At 39.9% G+C, this 18,907-nt stretch overlaps 1 protein-coding gene across 3 annotated transcripts in view; it reads left to right on the top strand.

The window, feature by feature from the left end:
• LOC121232410 (ADP-ribosylation factor-like protein 15) overlaps nucleotides 1–18,907 on the top strand; it is a 272,332-nt gene that overhangs the window by 137,832 nt on the left and 115,593 nt on the right. For 2 of the 3 annotated variants that reach the window (XM_041121601.1, XM_041121600.1), the window contains exon 5: nucleotides 12,888–13,124. The exons of the other annotated variant lie outside the window; for it this stretch is intronic. In XM_041121601.1, the coding sequence (XP_040977535.1) occupies nucleotides 12,888–13,103 (216 nt within the window). In that variant the 3' untranslated portion in view covers nucleotides 13,104–13,124. Of the gene's footprint in view, nucleotides 1–12,887; nucleotides 13,125–18,907 lie in introns of those variants that run through there. 3 annotated transcript variants of the gene reach the window in all.

Genomic DNA, 18,907 nt, shown 5'->3' with positions numbered 1-18,907 from the left:
GTTATGTCAACTTATATGGTGTTTATTCCACCTTCCCATGTCAAAGATATTTGTAAGTTGTTTTAACGTTCTTGTGACAGTAGCACATATTTGTTTTCAAATAGCTACTGAGTGATTTTGACTGAGCCATGTTGAAATAAAGACTGCATATATTAACCACACTGTAAAACTGAATCATATTTGAGTCAATAGGTATGTTGCAAAATAACCTTATTTTAGATTAAAATTACAATAATGGATCAATCATATGTAAGTCAGTTCTTACTGCTGTTTTGGAAACCTCCTGAATTAGTAAATATAGTTACAAATGAAAAATAAATTTAGTTACGTGGCAGATGGGAAGATGGTTTAGTAGTGGCATATCAGTTTGGCCACTGTTTCCAAAATACAGGATGCAATTCTAGAACAGTGTACCTAATTATATTTTTTTAATAAGTATCTTACTGATGGAGTGTGCTGCTGTTTTTCCATCACAAAGGTGCTTTTGATTATAACAAGTGTTTTTGATTAGTCAGATTTCTGTTACAGGCTTAAAATATTACAGGAGATTTATGGTGTTAAGAGCACTGTAAATTGCTTTGCAAGGGAACAGCAGCATGACTATGATTACCAACTTGTTGATTTTTATTTTGGAATCTATATTACTATGTGTAATAATATCAGAAGCTGGATGTTGCAGTGGATTCCTGTGATTTGAACCAGTATGCAAACTGAGAGTTGCTTTCCTCCCGAGTCAGAGCAATATTTAGGAGTCGCAGGTAAGATGGGTTGGAAGTTGTCCATAGCCACTGTACTTGAGGAACAGGCTGTGCTGAGCAAACACTCCTCTGAGTCTGTTGAGGACTTCTGGAAGCCATGTAGGACTGGCCAAAGTAGAAACCCAATTGAACCATGGAGCTTTGCCAGTTCGATGGTGAAGCAGTTACATGTTTGGGTGGTGGGGTGTTAGTTTTGGGGAGTTTCTTTAGGGTTGGTTTTTTTTTATATTTAAGGCTGTTTTCAAGATTACAGTTGGACTAGATGATTGTTGTAGATCCCTTCCAACTGAACTATTCTATTCTAAGATCATATATGTGAAGGCATTCATAGAGTATAACCTTTTGGTGGGTTTTCTTTTAGTTATCCAAAAGTGCAGGCAATTAATACATTTCTTTCATAGATATAAATTGGTGACCACTAGTACCAGGGGAAATCATTCAAGATATATTCTAAATTCCCTTTTTAAAAAATGCTAGAACTTTTTAATATAGACTTACTAGTAGACAGTGAATCAGAAGTCCTCTCAGTCTATTTTAAGATTATATTATCTTTTTAAATATTGTTGTCAGGGGAAAAAAAGGTGAAAAGATTATGTAGTGAGCTGATCACAAGTGCTTTTTTTTCCTCTTGCATACAAGATCTTACTTTAAAGTTGCGGTGTGTGAAACTCCAGAGGAAAGTCTTTCCCACTTTCCTTTTTTCTTCGATAGAGCAAGATTAAAAATATCTTTGAATTACAAACAATATTTTCAAAAGCAAATGTGAAAGGTTGATCCCATGTTTACATAGGTTGTGATGTATTTATCTATTTGAGAGTATTTTAAAGGCATCTGGGTTTTGAATTGTGGTTTTCTGCTAGCAGAAAAGTGGAGGGTGACCCTCCTTATGAAAAGAGCCACCTGAGTGATGTGAGGGCTAATATCTGTTACCCTGCTGGTTTCTTCTCTGTTGTTTTTTTTTTTTTTATGTCTGGAAATGATTTTGTAGATAAACAATGTCATCTTGATGCCTTAAGTGTCTTAAAGCTAAATAACCATTGCAGGAGAATGTCCAGGTTTGTCAGCATCTGCGGAGGCCCTTACTCATTGTATTGGGTCTGGCTGAGATGGAGTTAATTCTCCCCATAGCAGCCCTCATAGTGCTGTGCTCTGCATCAGTAGCTAGAAAGGTGTTGATAACACACCAGTGTTTTGGCTACTGCTGAGCAGTGCTGGCACAGCATCAAGGCTGTCTCTCCAACATTTTTGCCCCCCCTCAACGGCAGGCTGGGGCAGGGCAAGATCTTGGGAGGGGACACAGCCAGGACAGCTGACCTAAACTAACCAAACAGATATTCCATACCATATGACTTCAGCTCAGATATAAAAGCTAAGTAAAGGGAGACGGAAGGGGGGGCATTTTTGTCTTCCGGAGCAACCACTACGCGTACTGAAGCCCTGCTTCCCAGGAAGTGGCCAGACATCGCCTGCTGATGGGAAGTAGAGAATAACATCATTTGTTTTTCTTTGCTTTCGCACGTGACCTTTGCTTTCACTTTATTAAACTGTCCTTATCTTGACCCATGAGCCTTTTGTTATATTTTCTCCCCCCTGTCCAGCTGAGAAGGGGGAGTGCTAGAGCGGCTTTGGTGGGGACCTGGCACCCAGCCAGGGTCGATCCACCACACTCATGCAAGGAGCTAGAACGCTATAGAAACTGCACTTTCTGAGCCTGCTGATGCTTTATGGTCTGAGTTGGCTGCATATATGACAGGCTTAATTCCAGGACTTAATTACTTCTTTGTATTTTGTGTTAGGGGGATCAGTGTCTTCATACTATTTTGCCATAGTTCATGCCTTTTGTAGCTTCTGCTAGTTTAGGAGGAAAGATACCCCTTCAAGGATGAAGTTACATGTCACCAAGGCAAGTGGACCACCATGGAGAAAGGTATCCAGTACCTGAGGGAATTAGCTGTGCTGGAGGTGATTTATAATGACCCAGAAAATGCGCAGTCACCCACAGATCCAGATGAAGTCCAATGCACACAACCTATGTGGCAGAAGTTTCTACGAAGTGCACCACTGACCTATGCCAACTCATTGGCAGTAATGTCCTGGAAAGAAGGCCATGGACAAACGGTGGACGAACTGGCTGTCCAACTCCAGCAATACGAAGGAAGTCTCTCTTACTCCCTACGGGCCTGTGTCTCGGCTGTAGAGGAATTGTCCCAGGCGTTCCAGCAATTCAAAGTGGATATGCCCTCCTCCCCACCTGTACAGGCCCACATCGCAGCTATTGGGAGTAAGCATTCCTCTGCCCAAGAGAGAGGAGAGAGAAAGTACACACGACGGGCTAACCTGTGGTTTTACCTGCATGACCATGGAGAGGACATGAGGAAGTGGGATGGAGAACCTACCTCAGTCCTACATGCATGGGTACGTGAGTTGCGAGAAAAAGCAACCAGGAAAGAGGATTCTTCTTGGAAAACTGCTGCTCCAGTTTCCTGTGAGCAGTCCCCCAGATGCAGTAGATGGGCTGATCTCATTTCTGATCCTCTTGAAGGGACTTCTGATTCACGTGTGCGAAAAGTGAGTAACGAATATTCTAACCAGGATTAGAGGGGCCCTGCCTCCAGCCAGGTGGAGAAGAGGGACAACCGGGTCTACTGGACAGTGTGGATTCAATGACCTGGCACATCAGACCCACAGGAATATAAGACTTTAGTGGACACTGGTGCACAATGTACCCTAATGCCATCGAGTTATAAAGGGGCAGAACCCATCTGTATCTCTGGTGTGACAGGGGGATCCCAAGAGCTAACTGTACTGGAAGCTGAAGTGAGTCTAACTGGGAATAAGTGGCATAAACACCCCATTGTGACTGGCCCAGAGGCCCCGTGCATCCTTGGTATAGATTATCTCAGGAGCGGGTATTTCAAGGACACAAAGGGGTACCGTTGGGCCTTTGGAATAGCTGCCTTGGAGACGGAGGGAATTAAACAGCTGTCTACCCTGCCTGGTCTCTCTCAAGACCCTTCGATTGTGGGGTTGCTGAGGGTTGAAGAACAACAGGTGCCAATCGCTACCACGACGGTGCACCGGCAGCAATATTGCACCAACCGAGATTCCCTGATTCCCATCCATGAGCTGATTTGCTGATTGGAGAGCCAAGGAGTGATCAGCAAAACTCGCTCACCCTTTAATAGTCCCATATGGCCCATGCGGAAATCTAATGCAGAGTGGAGACTAACAGTAGACTATCATGGCCTGAATGAAGTTACACCACCGCTGAGTGCTGCCGTTCCAGATATGCTAGAACTTCAGTACGAACTGGAATCAAAGGCAGCTAAGTGGTATGCCACTATTGACATTGCTAATGCGTTTTTCTCAATCCCTTTGGCAATGGAGTGCAGGCCACAGTTTGCTTTCACTTGGAGGGGCATCCAGTGCACCTGGAATTGACTGCCCCAGGGGTGGAAACACAGCCCCACTATTTGCCATGGAGTGATCCAGGCTGCGCTGGAAAAAGGTGAAGCTCCAGAGCACCTGCAATACATTGATGACATCATCGTATGGGGCAACACGGCAGAAGAAGTTTTTGGAAAGGGAAGAAAATAATCCAAATCCTTCTGAAGGCTGGTTTTGCCATAAAAGAAAGTAAGGTCAAGGGACCTGCACAGGAGATCCAGTTTTTAGGAGTAAAATGGCAAGACGGGCATCGTCAGATCCCAATGGACGTGATCAACAAAATAGCAGCTATGTCCCCACCAACTAATAAAAAGGAAACACAGGCTTTCTAAGGTGTTGTGGGTTTTTGGAGAATGCATATTCCAAATTACAGTCTGATTGTAAGCCCTCTCTATCAAGTGACCCAGAAGAAGAACGATTTTAAATGGGGCCCTGAGCAACAGCAAGCCTTTGAACAAATTCAATGGGAGATTGTTCATGCAGTAGCCCTTGGGCCAGTCCGGGCAGGACAAGATGTTAAAAATGTGCTCTACACTGCAGCTGGGGAGAATGGGCCTACCTGGAGCCTGTGGCAGAAAGCACCTGGGGAGACCCGAGGTCAACCCCTGGGGTTTTGGAGTCGAGGATATCGAGGATCCGAGGCTCGCTATACTCCAACTGAAAAAGAGATATTGGCAGCATATGAAGGAGTTTGAGCTGCCTCAGAAGTGGTTGGTACTGAAACACAGCTCCTCTTAGCACCCCCACTGCCAGTGCTGGGCTGGATGTTCAAAGGGAGGGTCTCCTCTACACATCATGCAACTGATGCCACGTGGAGTCGCACTGATCACACAACGAGCTCATATAGGAACTCCCAGTCACCCTGGGATTTTGGAAGTGATCATGGACTGGCCAGAAGACAAAGATTTTGGAATGTCGCCAGAGGAGGAGGTGACGCGTGCTGAAGAGGCCCCGCTGTATAATAAACTGCCAGAAAATGAGAGGCAATATGCCCTGTTCACTGATGGGTCCTGTCGCATTGTGGGAAAGCATCGGAGGTGGGAGGCTGCTGTATGGAGTCCTATATGACAAGTGGCAGAAAGGAGAAGGTGAATCAAGTCAGTTTGTAGAAGTGAAAGCCATCCAGCTAGCGTTAGACATTGCTGAAAGAGATGTGGCCAGTGCTCTATCTCTATACTGAGTCATGGATGGTGGCAAATGCCCTGTGGGGGTGGTTACAGCAATGGAAGCAGAGCAACTGGCAGCACAGAGGTAAACCCATCTGGGCTGCCACACTGTGGCAAGATATTGCATCCCAGCTAGAGAATCCGGTTGTAAAAGTACATCATGTAGATGCTCATGTACCCAAGAGTCGGGCCACTGAAGAACATCAAAACAACCAACAGGTGGATCAGGCTGCCAAGATTGAAGTGGCTCAGGTGGACCTGGACTGGCAACATAGGGGTGAGCTATTTATGGCTCTGTGGGCCCATAATGCTTCAGGCCATCAGGGAAGAGATGCAACATATAGATGGGCTCGTGATCGAGGGGTGGACTTGACCATGGGCACTATCGCACAGGTTATCCATGAATGTGAAACATGTGCTGTAATTAAGCAAGCCAAGGGGTTAAAGCCCCTGTGGTATGGAGGACGATGGCTGAAATATAAACAGGGGGAGGCCTGGCAGCTTGACTATATCACACTCCCACAAACCCGCCAAGGCAAGTGCCATGTGCTTACAATGGTGGAAGCAACCAATGGGTGGCTGGAAACATATCCTGTGTCCCATGCCACCACCTGGAACACTATCCTGGGCCTTGAAAAGCAAGTCTTGTGGTGACACGGCACCCCAGAAAGAATCTAGTTGGACAACGGGACTCATTTCCGAAACAACCTCATAGACACCTGGGCCAAAGAGCATGGCACTGAGTGGGTGTATCACATCCCCTATCATGCACCAGCCTCTGGGAAAATTGAGCGATACAATGGACTGTTAAAGACTACGTTGAGAGCCATGGGGGGTGGGACTTTCAAACATTGGGATACACATTTAGCAGAAGCCACCTGGTTGGTTAATACTAGAGGATCTGCCGATCAGGCTGGCCCTGCCCAACCAAGACTTCCACATACTGTAGAAGGAGATAAAGTCCCTGTAGTGTGCATGAAGAATATGTTAGGGAAGACAGTCTGGTTTAGTCCTGCCTCAGGCAGAGACAAACCCATCCACGGGATTGCTTTTGCTCAGGGACCTGGGTACACTTGGTGGGTGATGCAGAAGAATGGGGAAGTTCGATGCATATCTCAAGGAGATTTGATTTTGGGAGAGAATAGCCAGTGAATTAGGCTGTATGATGTTAACTGCTAAATAACCTGCCAACGTATGTCATTGTATCTATAGTGGCTATATGCCATATCAAGGGTATTACCGTAAGAATTACCCAAATGACTGAAGGATGGACTTTGAAACCGAGCCAAGTGCAACAGTGATGGAACTTGAACTGGCACCCAGCGATTTCCTCAAGATCAACATCTTCAACCTGCAGACCAAGGGTGTGGGTTGCACCAAATATACCAGCCGCAAGCTCCAGAGGCAGCATGCAACAATCCAACACCACACACCATCTCTCCTACCCTGAAGGACTGTTATGACAGATGGAGCCCCAAAGTCATGGACTAAATAAAACTGATGGACACATTAGAGGGATGGCCCACAGACTAAGGGAATGCTATTTGTGTGTGGAGGTGTCCATATATACATATATATATATCTCAAAGACAAGGAAAGTGGTGGTGATTAATTGGAAAATATAGGATCTGGGCATGATATAGATGGTATAGAATAAGGGGTGGATAATGTCCTGGGTTCAGCTGGGATAGAGTTAATTTTCACAGGAACCTGGGAGGGGGCACAGTTGGGACAGCTGACCTGAACTAGCCAAGGAGCTATTCCATACCATGTGACATAATGCTCAGTATATAACTGGGGAGCAGGCTGGGGGTGGTCTCTTGGCTTTCGGTGGGGGAAGTGTCGGAGCGTCGGGTTCCGTGTGGTGAGCAGTTGCACTGTGCATCACTCGTTTTGTATATTCTTTTATTAGTACCGTTGTTGTTGTAACTTCTCTTTTTGTGTTGTCCCAGTAAATTGTCCTTATCTCAACCCATGAGGTTCCGGTTTTTTTTCTTTTCTCCTTTGTGATTCTCCTCCCCATCCCACCGGAGGGGGCGGCGAGGAGTGAGCGAGCGGCTGCGTGGTCCTTTGTTACTGGCTGGGCTGAAACCATGACAGTGCTGGACAGGACATTGTGGTTTTTGGAAATGGGATAATCCAGAGATGAGGAGTAATGGGAGGAATCGAAGGGGACTAGTGACAAATCTTTTGCGCACCTCTCCCTGCCATTCCCCAAAACATTACTGGCAGTAAAGCAGAAGAGATGAGTAGAGAGCAATCTGGGACTGAAACAGAAATGAAGAATGGAGGGGAAGTCAGCAAGTTCAAAAGTGGTGAAGGGTCCCACAGTTCAGGGAAGATGAGGATGGAGTACTGCTGAGTTTTTGCTTAAAGCAGTCCATTGGAGGCCTTCTGTAGGGATGTATGTTGAGAACAGTGTCCGTTATTTTTTTCAGAAATCTTTTCTGTCCAGTGCATAATGACATTTGGTTCAAAAAGAGGAAACCATTCTCCCATCCCCCTCTTGCAGTGATTCAGCAGCAGATGCTGACATACCCCTGAAGAAACATGAATTATCCACTCTACCATCTGGGAACAATCTTCTTCATAAGACTAGAAGCAGAGTTTTGAATATAATGACATTATTCTAATGATGATTTGTTGATACTGCAGCATATATTAACTACAAATCTACTATCAAATGTTCTGTTCCAGATTAGATACCTTTGTTCCTCTCTCTTAATTAAGCCTTTACTCATGGCTGAGGATAAAGGAAAGAAGAGAATGAAATTTGATTTACCCTCTAGGGCAGAAAAATAAAGCTCTTCAGATTTATAAATTAAAAGATGCCCTGTCACCAATATTGCAGGAAACATTGGGGTTCTTTTAGCTGCAGCATTGTCTTCATTGGTGGCACAATGTATGTTTGTTTTTTAAAGAATATATAACTCATTTTGAATAAGCAGAGTTATCTATGCAATTTTTAAAATGCATTATGTAGGTTCATTTTTTTCATATTTCATTCATTCTGGGTAAGTAGAGACTATCCAATGTTGCTTTCAAAAGCACATGTGTGCACAGAACTTTGTTATACAGCCAGTACTCTTCATTGAGTAATTTGGTCTGTTCTGTGTATCAAAATTCATTACTTACAGATAAAGTTGTTCCTTTATATAAAAATTTTTTTTTGTTTTGTTTTGGACTTTTCTTTGGGTTTCTTAGTTGTCTTTAATATATTCCTATATGTTCTTAAAAGATGAACAGAGGCTGCAGAAATGGTGTTGCACATTCTTCAAGTATTGCACGTGTCTGCACATATGTCACGTATTAGAAGAGCACAAACTATGTAATTTTGGTTGACTACTTTTTCTGTGGACATACTACCTGTATCATTTTTCATGAAGTTCAGAATGCATCATTTGTTTAAATTAAAATCATAATTTAATGAAAATTGATTTTATTTTTAATAATTAAATATTTATATGATGGAGAGAAAATCCCCAATATTTTCCATGATTATTTCTCTTGCTAATTTTCTTAAGGTAATTTTGAGGTTTATTGAAACCTCACTCTTAGAACTTAAAAAATAATCTTACTTTTAGAAAATCTTTTGAAAAACAAGGTATTGCATTTTAAAGTGAAAATGGAGTGTTGTTAAGAGGGGGAAAAAGCTTAGTATCTTTGTATTCTGCTTTATTATACAGAAGGCTGTTTTTTAACAAAAAAGGGCTGCTTTTTCTTTTTTCCCTCCACTATTCTCAGTCTCTTTTGATCATTGATCTGGGTGACCCCATGCTTACTGTTTTTTCTTCATTTGACATGGACAGATTTTTGAAGTATAGCTCTCCTTTGGGAACCTCGGGCAGTTCCACTTGACTAACCTCTGATCTAATGAGCAGCAATGCAGGGTTACAGTGACCATTTTGTTTGCTTTGAGGGAGGATGGCTAGACAGAGAGTGGGAGAGAGGCAGTGTCTGTGGAGAAAAAAGATGCAGGGTGATCGAACAGTGTGAAAAAGACTTGTTAGCCCACATTAGTGTGCCTGATTTACTTCACAACAAGTCAGAAAAGGCCAAAAGCAGGGTTGTCATTAAATTGCAAAGTTGAAAATCCCAGTATTCAAAAGTATTCAGATTTCTGAAAGTTGTAAATTAGGAAGTTTGTGGTTCATGTTGAATTTGCCAGGAGGACATACAGAAGTACCAGCTTCTATAAAACATGAAAGGTACATTATAAAATCATGCTGTAAATATGAAAAGAAAAACAGCTTTTTAAAGTACTTTCATGGTTGACTGTTTTACAATGAGACTGGGTGCAAAAGAAAGGCCAAACACTAATAAGGTTGTTGCACTTCCTTTATGAGCCCTGGGGACCCCTTAATTATGTGCCTGTAGAGAGTATGTGTGCACATGTTTGTATAATATATAATTTTTATTTGTATTTATTAAATATACACACATAAATATATACATATACATGCATATATATGTAAAAATAAAAATCTAGCAGCAGTTACCTAGGAATGTAGATTTCTAGTCTTCTGCAGCATGATTTTTTTTTTTCCTCATATCTTTCATTGTTTCTCTTGGAGCAAACATTAAACACTAATCTTCATGCCATCGGTCATGAAATGAATACAGATTTATCTTAAATTTACACTTATAAATGCAGAGACCAAAAAAACCCATTGTCTTTATGTTCTGAAGAATAATTTTTCCTAATAGTAAATGTTGCTTCCTGACACTTGAATTGGACTTGACAGCCTGTCTTTAAGACAGACTAATATACTTTGTCATCTTTGGTTAATATTTGCAAATTTTTTATGGCCACTTTGCAATTGCAAAAAGAAAAAGCTGGAGCTACCTATTTCTGAATTTATATTTGCTCTTTTGTTTCATTTGCTTACTTGGCAGTAGCCTGAATCTCCATGATTTGAAGAGCACAACTACCATGCAGAATATCCTTTTAAGTTGTTGCATTGATAGCCTTTAACTCATAGCAAACTCTTGTCATTGCTATTTCTGATCTGGCTGGCTTTAGTAAAAATCAAAGTGCAGCCTTTTAGCTATATTATCATTGTGAATTGAAGCAGTAGGTAATAAAACAAATGGGTGGTCTTAGGGGTCAAAAATCAGTTTTTCACAATTGGCATACAACTGTGTTAACTTTTAGATTGTGCTACAGGGACAGAGTTTGTTGTCTTGATCTTTCTGTGTCTCATTGCTGTTGTCCTAAAAGCGGATTCATTACCCAGTGTGCAATAGACCAATCTCACACACTCAGGAGAGATATTGCTTTTTATTCAGGCCTGGGTGCTTGGTGGACTTTCCACAAATCAAGCACACCAGATTCATCAGGTGTATCTCTTTTATACAGTAACAATTGCATGTAATTTATTAAACTACTCCTACCTAGTACATATTCAAACTATCTAATGCATATGCATAGGATTACATAACCATGACACATCAGATGCCTTCTCCGCATTTGTGGGGGTCTCAGGTGGTCTTCAGTGGTCATTTGAGGAGGTATCCCCTCACTTTGACCGCTAAGTCACTCTGTGCTGGGTCAATGGTTTGTTTTCCTGCCAAGAGGGACGCATCATCAATCAGGAAGAATAGAAAGGATCAAAATGATCTTGGCTACTTCTCTAGGTATTATTAAAATTGTTTGAAGTTGAAAATGATTAACTAACTTAATTTAAAACAGGATTTTCTATATTTGACATCATTGCAACTAGTAAATATATAAACTTAAATGTTTGAGAACAGCTGACTAGAATTAAGAAAATTTTTATTTTCTGACTTCAGGAACTGTACTCCCCTTGATCATTCAAATTATTTCATTGACATTAAGGGAGTGTCTTGGTTAAAAGGAACAGAGGACAATAGGATGTCAGGCTAATCATGTTGAACCTTAGCTTTTGGTTTTTACTTGCATTGGATTATGTATTAATATGTGGTGCCAGATTATTTTTGGTTTATCTTGATCCTCTTTTGTTTGCAGTGAACGTATGGTGTAGTTTTACCTCCTGATAAACTGAAGTTTGCATGACAGTTTAATGTGGGAAACAAAGTACATTTTCTATATACAATGCTGCATTTCTCAATGACTTTCTGAGTGTGTCAATCCTGGTTTTACCACATTGTAAAATTAGCTAATGATTAGAATTTTTATATGGAATTAATTTATTTCGAAACAGTGTAGTATCCAAAGTAGCTTAGTGGTTACCACAAACTCAACTGAAAGAATTTTACCAGGGTACATTTCCATATTTTAACTGATGTTTAGTTGCAGCAACTCGGTGGAGATACATTCTAGGAAACTGCATTTGACTAGCTTTCTCTGTAGCTTTAAGTCATGTTAGTCAATGGAAAATTATTGGGGCATAAAATGATGGGAAAATGTTTAACAAATCAGAATACTGAATCAAAAAACACTTAAGCTTTACTACTATTCTCTTTCCATTTACTTTCTCCATTCCCTAGATAACATTGTCTGTGCAGTGTCTATGCACTCTTTATTAGCTCTTCTATTTGATTTAATTATTCAGTTACTCAGTGTGTCTGAATTAAGTCATCTCTGCCAATCTGCTTATTACAAAGCATTTGGTCAGTGAGAAGCGACTAATGTCATCTCACTGGACTAATTTTTGAGGGTGTTTGTTTAGGAATCAAGACACTGGAACAGTATTTCAAAATTGGCTTATAAACAAAAGTCAATCTAAGAGTAGATTAATGTACTGATACTGCCAATCACGGGCAGTGAAAGAGTATTACTTACCCATCTGAAGAACATGATAAATTTTCATATATTCTTGTTGGCTTTCTTAAAGACATGAATAGTTTTTGCAGCTTGGTGTCTGGAAATTCTTTTTAAAAAAAAAAACCCAAAAAGTTTGCTGCCATGTAAATTGTTTTTAAGTCCACAAAAAGTTTGCAGTGGGATGTCAAGGTAATATACTACTTTGATTATTTTAAATTCATCACATTTTAGGTTGAGGTCTTACTTGTTTATTCAGGTATGGTGTTAAATAATGCAGAAATAGTATTTTATAAAATATTTTTTAGATATGTGAAATATCCATACTGAAGTGGTCATTTTGCTAGTATACCCATTGAAGACCATAATTTTCTCTATCCTGCAGAATTAAAATTCTGTTACTGTTTAGATTATTTCAGTTGTTTCCATTTCTTTCGCTTGATTGTATGTTCTTAATGGAGTTTTAATTCATCTTTTATATGCAAAAAAAAATTAAATTGTTCCTATTTAGAAGTATTTCAGAATTAATAAGTCAGAATGTAGGTGCTAATATTCAGAATATAAGTGTTAATATACAGAATGTAAGTGCTAATAGATAACGATTCTTTAATTTTGTATTAATAGGCAAAAAGTAGTCTCGGCTAGTTTGTGAGTTGTTTGCAAGCTTTGATAAAATTCTGTGTTTTTCCAGAGATAAAAAAGAAAAAGCTTTAAATCTGATTCCCAATTCTCTTTTTTTGGACCTTAATTGTTGCTTTGTTCTTAATTTAGACTGATGAGGTTCTTCAGGAGTCAAGTTTATGGGAGTTTTGTGAAGACTGGTATAAATTATTACTGCTTGAAAAGTGTGGCAATCTTGTACCTATTAAAGGAATTTGCAGCTTGAGCTCCACAAAAGACTCAGCAAGAAACCGGTGTAGTTCTATACAAATGCAGGAAAACTCTACCAGAAATCCTGTAAAACACCACAGGATTCCACAAATTTAGCATTTTTCAGCTGATTGCACTTTGGACAACTGTCCTCCCTCTACAACAGCGATAGATCTGAGCGGGGCCGTCAGTCTCACAACCTCTATCAAATTTGTCTCTGTTGTATCTTCAGACTTTGCTTAGATGGCTGCTTTGTGCAGTGCTCAGAAATAGAGAAATGTTTTCTTATTTGCAGCTTTTGTTGCTAGGACAGTTGTGAACAGTTATTCATCACCATGATGTTTATAATTGTCTTACTTGAAAGCACTCTGAAAGTCTTAATTTCTGGTGATAAGAAGAAAATTGAAGTCTATTCTTATTGAGCAAATTTCTACTTCAGGGCTATTGAAAATAGTTGTCTTTCAAAAAGAGTTTGGATTTGTTACCTTATTATTAAAAACCTCTCTGATTTTGAGTTGGGTTTCTATATATCTACCCTTTTAGTAGAATGCTTGCTGTTCCTACAGAGGAAGAGTTATAGATACCACCATCATAATCTTCCTGTTCAGGAGCTTTGAGGTGCTATGGGTCATTTCCAAAATAAAACTTTGTTTATTGTCATAATTTTCTATGCTAGACATGGATCAATACCAGAAACCTTCCAACAACCCCATGCTACTTCTCCTTTAAATTGTGTGCTGCAAACCAGTACTGGATCCTGTAAGGTTTTATTGTGCTATGGTACTATATTTTAGGGCCATATCAGCTTTTTTGTATTTTATAGCACTAGGGAAACATTATTATTTACACATAGTATCTAAAGTTTTGTCTTGGAAGGGCCAAGCCACATGTTTCTTGTAGTTTGTCTCCGAGGCTGGCAGACTATTGTTAGAAAAGACAAGGTTTGTTTTTTGTCATACAGTAATAATCTCCTGCTTGTCTTTGCAGACCCGAGTATTTAATCTTAAATTTAACAGGCAAACAAGGGAGGAGAGATGAAGAGGAGAAAAGCAAATGAGTCCTAGAAAATTCCTTTTCTTTTTTTCTCCATGAAACTAGTTCTGCAGTGAAAGAATATTTACAGACAGGGCGTGCCAGCTAAAGTCACCAAGCATTGAGTGAGAAGAATGCTAAAAAGCAGAAAATGAGAGCTGTGCTTGCCTGTTTGCCTCGCAAAAAGAATTGAAATTGTTGATGTTTGGGACTTCTTGTCAGAGGCTTAGAGCCTCACCTGTTTGTGGTGCTCTGCAAATCTGCTCCAGTGACCATCACCCCTCACAAATGTGTGTCTGAGAGCAATTAAAATTTTACCAAAGAATACTGAAAAAAATTAGGTATGTGTGTGTCATGTAGTTACGAATTTTTTAAAGATAAAAACAAAGGCCACCACAGAAGCAAATTAAAGCTCCTGGGAGCTGACATGGCTTTAACAGAGCTGCCCTGCCATAGAAACCTGCTTTCCTATTGTCATTCATTTTGGTCTCTGAAAAGGATTTTACGATCAAAGTTTTCTTTGAGCACAACATAATGGCACAGTTAAGTACTCAGATTAGATTTTTGGCAAAATTAGCCAGGGATTTGGGTATTCTTTTTTTTATGTGGCACTCATCCTGCAGTGAGAAAAGCATTTTACCCCTTAAAATGATTACCCCTTAAAACAGAACTTTACCTGGGATGGATTTTTAAGGCTACTTTTAATCTTAGTTCCTTTTTTTTAAAAAAAAAAAAAGTGGAAGAACCTGTTCAAGGTGTTTTTCTTGAATTATGTTAGATCTGTGTTTCTTGTTTTTATATCTGCTCCTACTATTTCATGATAAACACCAATTTAGAGCATCTTTTGTGGGTAACATCTCACAAAGTAAATGAAAGAAAACTGTATATTTAAAATATTTTAGCTCTAAGATGCTTCTATGCATAAAGTTTCCAACTTGATGACTCCAGCAAAATTATTGAATGTCTACTGTCCAATTTTTAAATTGCTATCATCAGAAAGAAGTTATATTTTTGACAATTAATATACCATAATATTCTTTTTCATTATGCAAGCTAATTACCAGTTGCTTCATTTGACAACACATACAGTTTGCTTTAATCCAAGGGGGGCTTTTGGGGGATAGAAATTAAGATTAGAAATAACTGTTATTTACAGTGGAAGAAGTCATAACAATTATTGAGATATTAGGAAATACAGGTTCATTTCCTGTCTTTGCTGTGGACTTCCTGCACAAGTCTACAGTTCACTTTGTGGAAGTAGGTTATTTCTGCACTCCATCTTATGTCCATATAGAAAAGTCTTATAAATGCTCTAGGATTATAATGGCAATGTGTAGCTTTGAATAACTTGGAGACCCAAGTATAGGTGAAAGAAACATGTTGATTTCTGTGATAGAAAAACAAAGCTCCAAAGACTGTGATTGTGAAATGAATTATGTAAACTGATAAAAAGTAATTTAAAACAAGGGTCAAGAAAAATATCTGTGTATACAGTTCCCTTAACATACAGTCATGCTGGTATACATTGGGATTTTAGAAGTAGCTTTAGCAATGCTGTCTCATGGTGTGATCAAAGCAACATGAGCAATTGGCAAATTTAAGTCTTCTGTCTTGAATGCCCATGGGAAATAGGAGTATTAGCCTAGTCCTATATATGATGTTTGTAAGAAGAATGCATTAGAAGCTAAATAATGGATTTATAAGACTGCCTTTGGAGTGTGTTGAAAGAAAGAAATCATAATAGAGGTCCCCTTCTGCTGGTAGAGAGTTTAATGTTCAAGACATTGCAGCATATCTAGTCAATTGAGTCTGAACATTTGCGCAATAAAAAAAGCCACTGTTAGAGTATAAACTATTGCGAATCTACTGAAAGCATTTTAAAGTGAAATACAGTACAACTGAAGTTATCAAGTTCCCTGTCTATTCATTTTAGCTGACACAAGTAATTCACATCAAGTGCCCAATTAGAGTGTACACCATATTGTCAATTTGTATTACACCCAACCTGTGTCACTGTGCAGCTTGTTTACCCATTTCAATGCTGTTTAAGAATTTTGTCCTGGTAAGCAACCCTTTGCACTTATCTTTAAGGGATTTATTTCAATTCAGTTTAATTAATAATCTTAAAATATTAATTGCATTAATATGCATGCCTGTCAGGAGAATTTCTCAAGTCCTTTTTTTTGGTGGGAAACACTTGTACCAAATTTTGCATGTTTACTTTGGGTACTCATGAAGAGTGAAAATTTTAGGGGTACTGGAGACAAGAGAAGTAGATTATTCAAGGTGAGAAACGGATACAGTGATCCACTAAGTGAACCAGCAGGAAAACAAAAAGGCATGTTAAGTGAATCTCTCGAGGACACGCGTGAATTCCTGCTGCATAGTGCATTTGTCCTGAGACTGGTATGCAATCTGTTGTCCTGACAGCCCCAGCAGTGTGATGCTTTCTCCTCTCCCAGAGAAGAGATTGCCCATCATGAAGAGAGATAATTCTACTGTCTCTTCTTCCAGCTTTTCTTTTTCATGTTTGGCTAGGTTAAAACTCACTCTTAGCTGCAGATTTAGTGTTCAATAAGATGGTGAATCAATTCCTTATTTTAAAATGTAACACGTGTTGTAGCTGGTTATTTACCTCTGTGTGTGTGTGTTGTAAGTGGTGACTACTTTTATAGAACGCATGCGAAGGTTTTAGGTTCTGAAATGTATTCCAAAATTGTTTAATTTCGGTATAGCAAATATTAATTTCAATTAAGTACTTGAAATAAATACTATTAATCTATCTCAAGTAATTTGCATTTCTTTTGAATATAATTCATGATCTCTTACAACTGTAAATCAAAACCTTTCTAACTTTTTAAAATTAAGTCAAGCATTTGAATGTTAGAGTTAAATTTACTTATGCAGTCTTAATGTTGTCTCTCTGTACATCTAGCTAGTGTAAATGAGACAGAATGAGGTTTTGTTCCCTTCAGATATATAAATCATAAGACTAGTGTGGATGAGTCTAATATGATCGTTCAGCTAAAGCTGAATGGAATTTTATATAGCAAAGAAACATCACCATCAGCCAAAGGGGTTTTCACCTTCTCTTAAACAATGGGCAGTCTTGGAATTCTTACAAAATATTTTTGTAGCTTTTTTTAGATGAGAAATGATAGGCAATGTTAATACTGCCCCCCTTCATTCCTTTCCCTCCTGTGTTTAGTATGAGTTGAATGATTTTAATGCCTAAGAAAGCAAGTAGGCTTTTTGTCACAAAATCTGATTTTGATTTTTATATTTTTTAATATTTTTAGATTTATAAAGGCCTTGTTGGTCATACTCACTGTTGTTTTGAGAAAAATAGCTCTGGCTTTTTAATCACCTAATTTGTTTTTATATACCTGTTGGTGTCCATGGCAAATATTAATCCATATCTATTGGAGTTTTTCTGTTTTGTTTACTTGTATTAGATTTAAATTAAGAATAAGCATGTGTTTTGGGTTTGCGTGGCAGGGTTTTGGTAGTGGGGGAGGGGCCACAGGGGTGGCTTCTGTGAGAAGCTGCTAGAAGCTTCCATGGCTCCAAGTCAGACCCACCACTGGCCAAGGCTGAGCCCATCAGCGACTGTGGTAGAGCCTCTGGGATAACATATTTAAGAAGGGGAACCTGTAGCGGAGAGGGGAGTGGAATGTGAGAGAAACACCTATGCAGACACCGAGGTCAGTGAAGAAGGAGGGGGAGGAGGGGCACCAGAGGAGGTGATGCCCCTGCAGCCCGTGGTGAGATGGCAGGCTGTCCCCCTGCAGTCCATGGAGGTGAGCGGGGGAGCAGATGCCCACTTGCAGGCTGTGGAGGACCCCACGCAGGAGCAGGTGGATGCCCCCAAAGAAGGCCATGACTCCGTGGGAAAGCCCATGCTGGAGCAATCTGTGCCTGAAGAACTGCAGCCTGTGGGAAGGACTCATGTTGGAGAAGTTCGTGGAGGACTGTCTCCCATGGGAGGGACCCCACGCTGGAGCAGGGGAAGAGTGTGAGGAGTCCTCCCCCTGAGGAGGAAGGAGCGGCAGAGACAACATGTGATGCAGTGACCGCAACCCCCATTCCCATCCCCCTGTGCTGCTAGGCAGGAGTAGGTAGAGAAAATTGGGAGTGAAGTTGAGCCCGGGAAGGAGGGGGGGTGGGGGGAAGGTGTTTTAAGATTTGGTTGTATTTCTCACTATTCTGCTCTGATTTGATTGGTAACAAATTAAATTGATTTTGTTTTTTCCCCAAGTTGAGCCTGTCTTTTGCCCATGACCATAACTGGTGAGTGATCCCTTCCTGTCCTTGTCTCGACCCACAAGCTTTTTGTTATATTTTCTCCTGCCCATCCCACTAGGGGGGAGGAGTGAGCGAGTGGCCTCATGGTGCTTTGTTGCTGGCTGGGCTTAAACCACGACAGCATGCCTTCTCAACTTTCAGTTTTATGCTTCCCTTTCAAGATGGTGTAAGCTCTGTCTACCACTAATCTGTTATTTTGTTTTGGCCAAGAAAGTTAGATATGAGATGGCATATTTTCTCATTAAACTATCACTAAAAATAAACAATTACCATTACAAATGAGTTTGTAATTGCAACTTTTCTGATAATTTAATCTTGTTTAATTTTCTTTGAACTTATCAATTGTTTTAACCATTTTCAGCTAAGTTTTGAGGCTGGCTATTCAGAACTTGATTACATGCCTTCTCTGTGTACTTATATTTTTAGTATAAACTAATGGAGAACAGAGCTGACTTGAAAATTTGGCTACTCCTATATGTATGGTGAGTTCAAAATTATCCCTGTTTATACAGCCTTTGGCAATTTATGCAGTGTGTTTTGTCATCTGCTTTGCAGTCTCATGAAGCACTGGAACATTTATGAAG

Source organism: Aquila chrysaetos, assembly GCF_900496995.4.
Source record: "Aquila chrysaetos chrysaetos chromosome W unlocalized genomic scaffold, bAquChr1.4 W_unloc_3, whole genome shotgun sequence".
In the NCBI taxonomy this organism is placed as follows: Eukaryota; Metazoa; Chordata; class Aves; order Accipitriformes; family Accipitridae; genus Aquila; species Aquila chrysaetos.
This window is presented reverse-complemented; position numbering and strand designations above follow the sequence as displayed.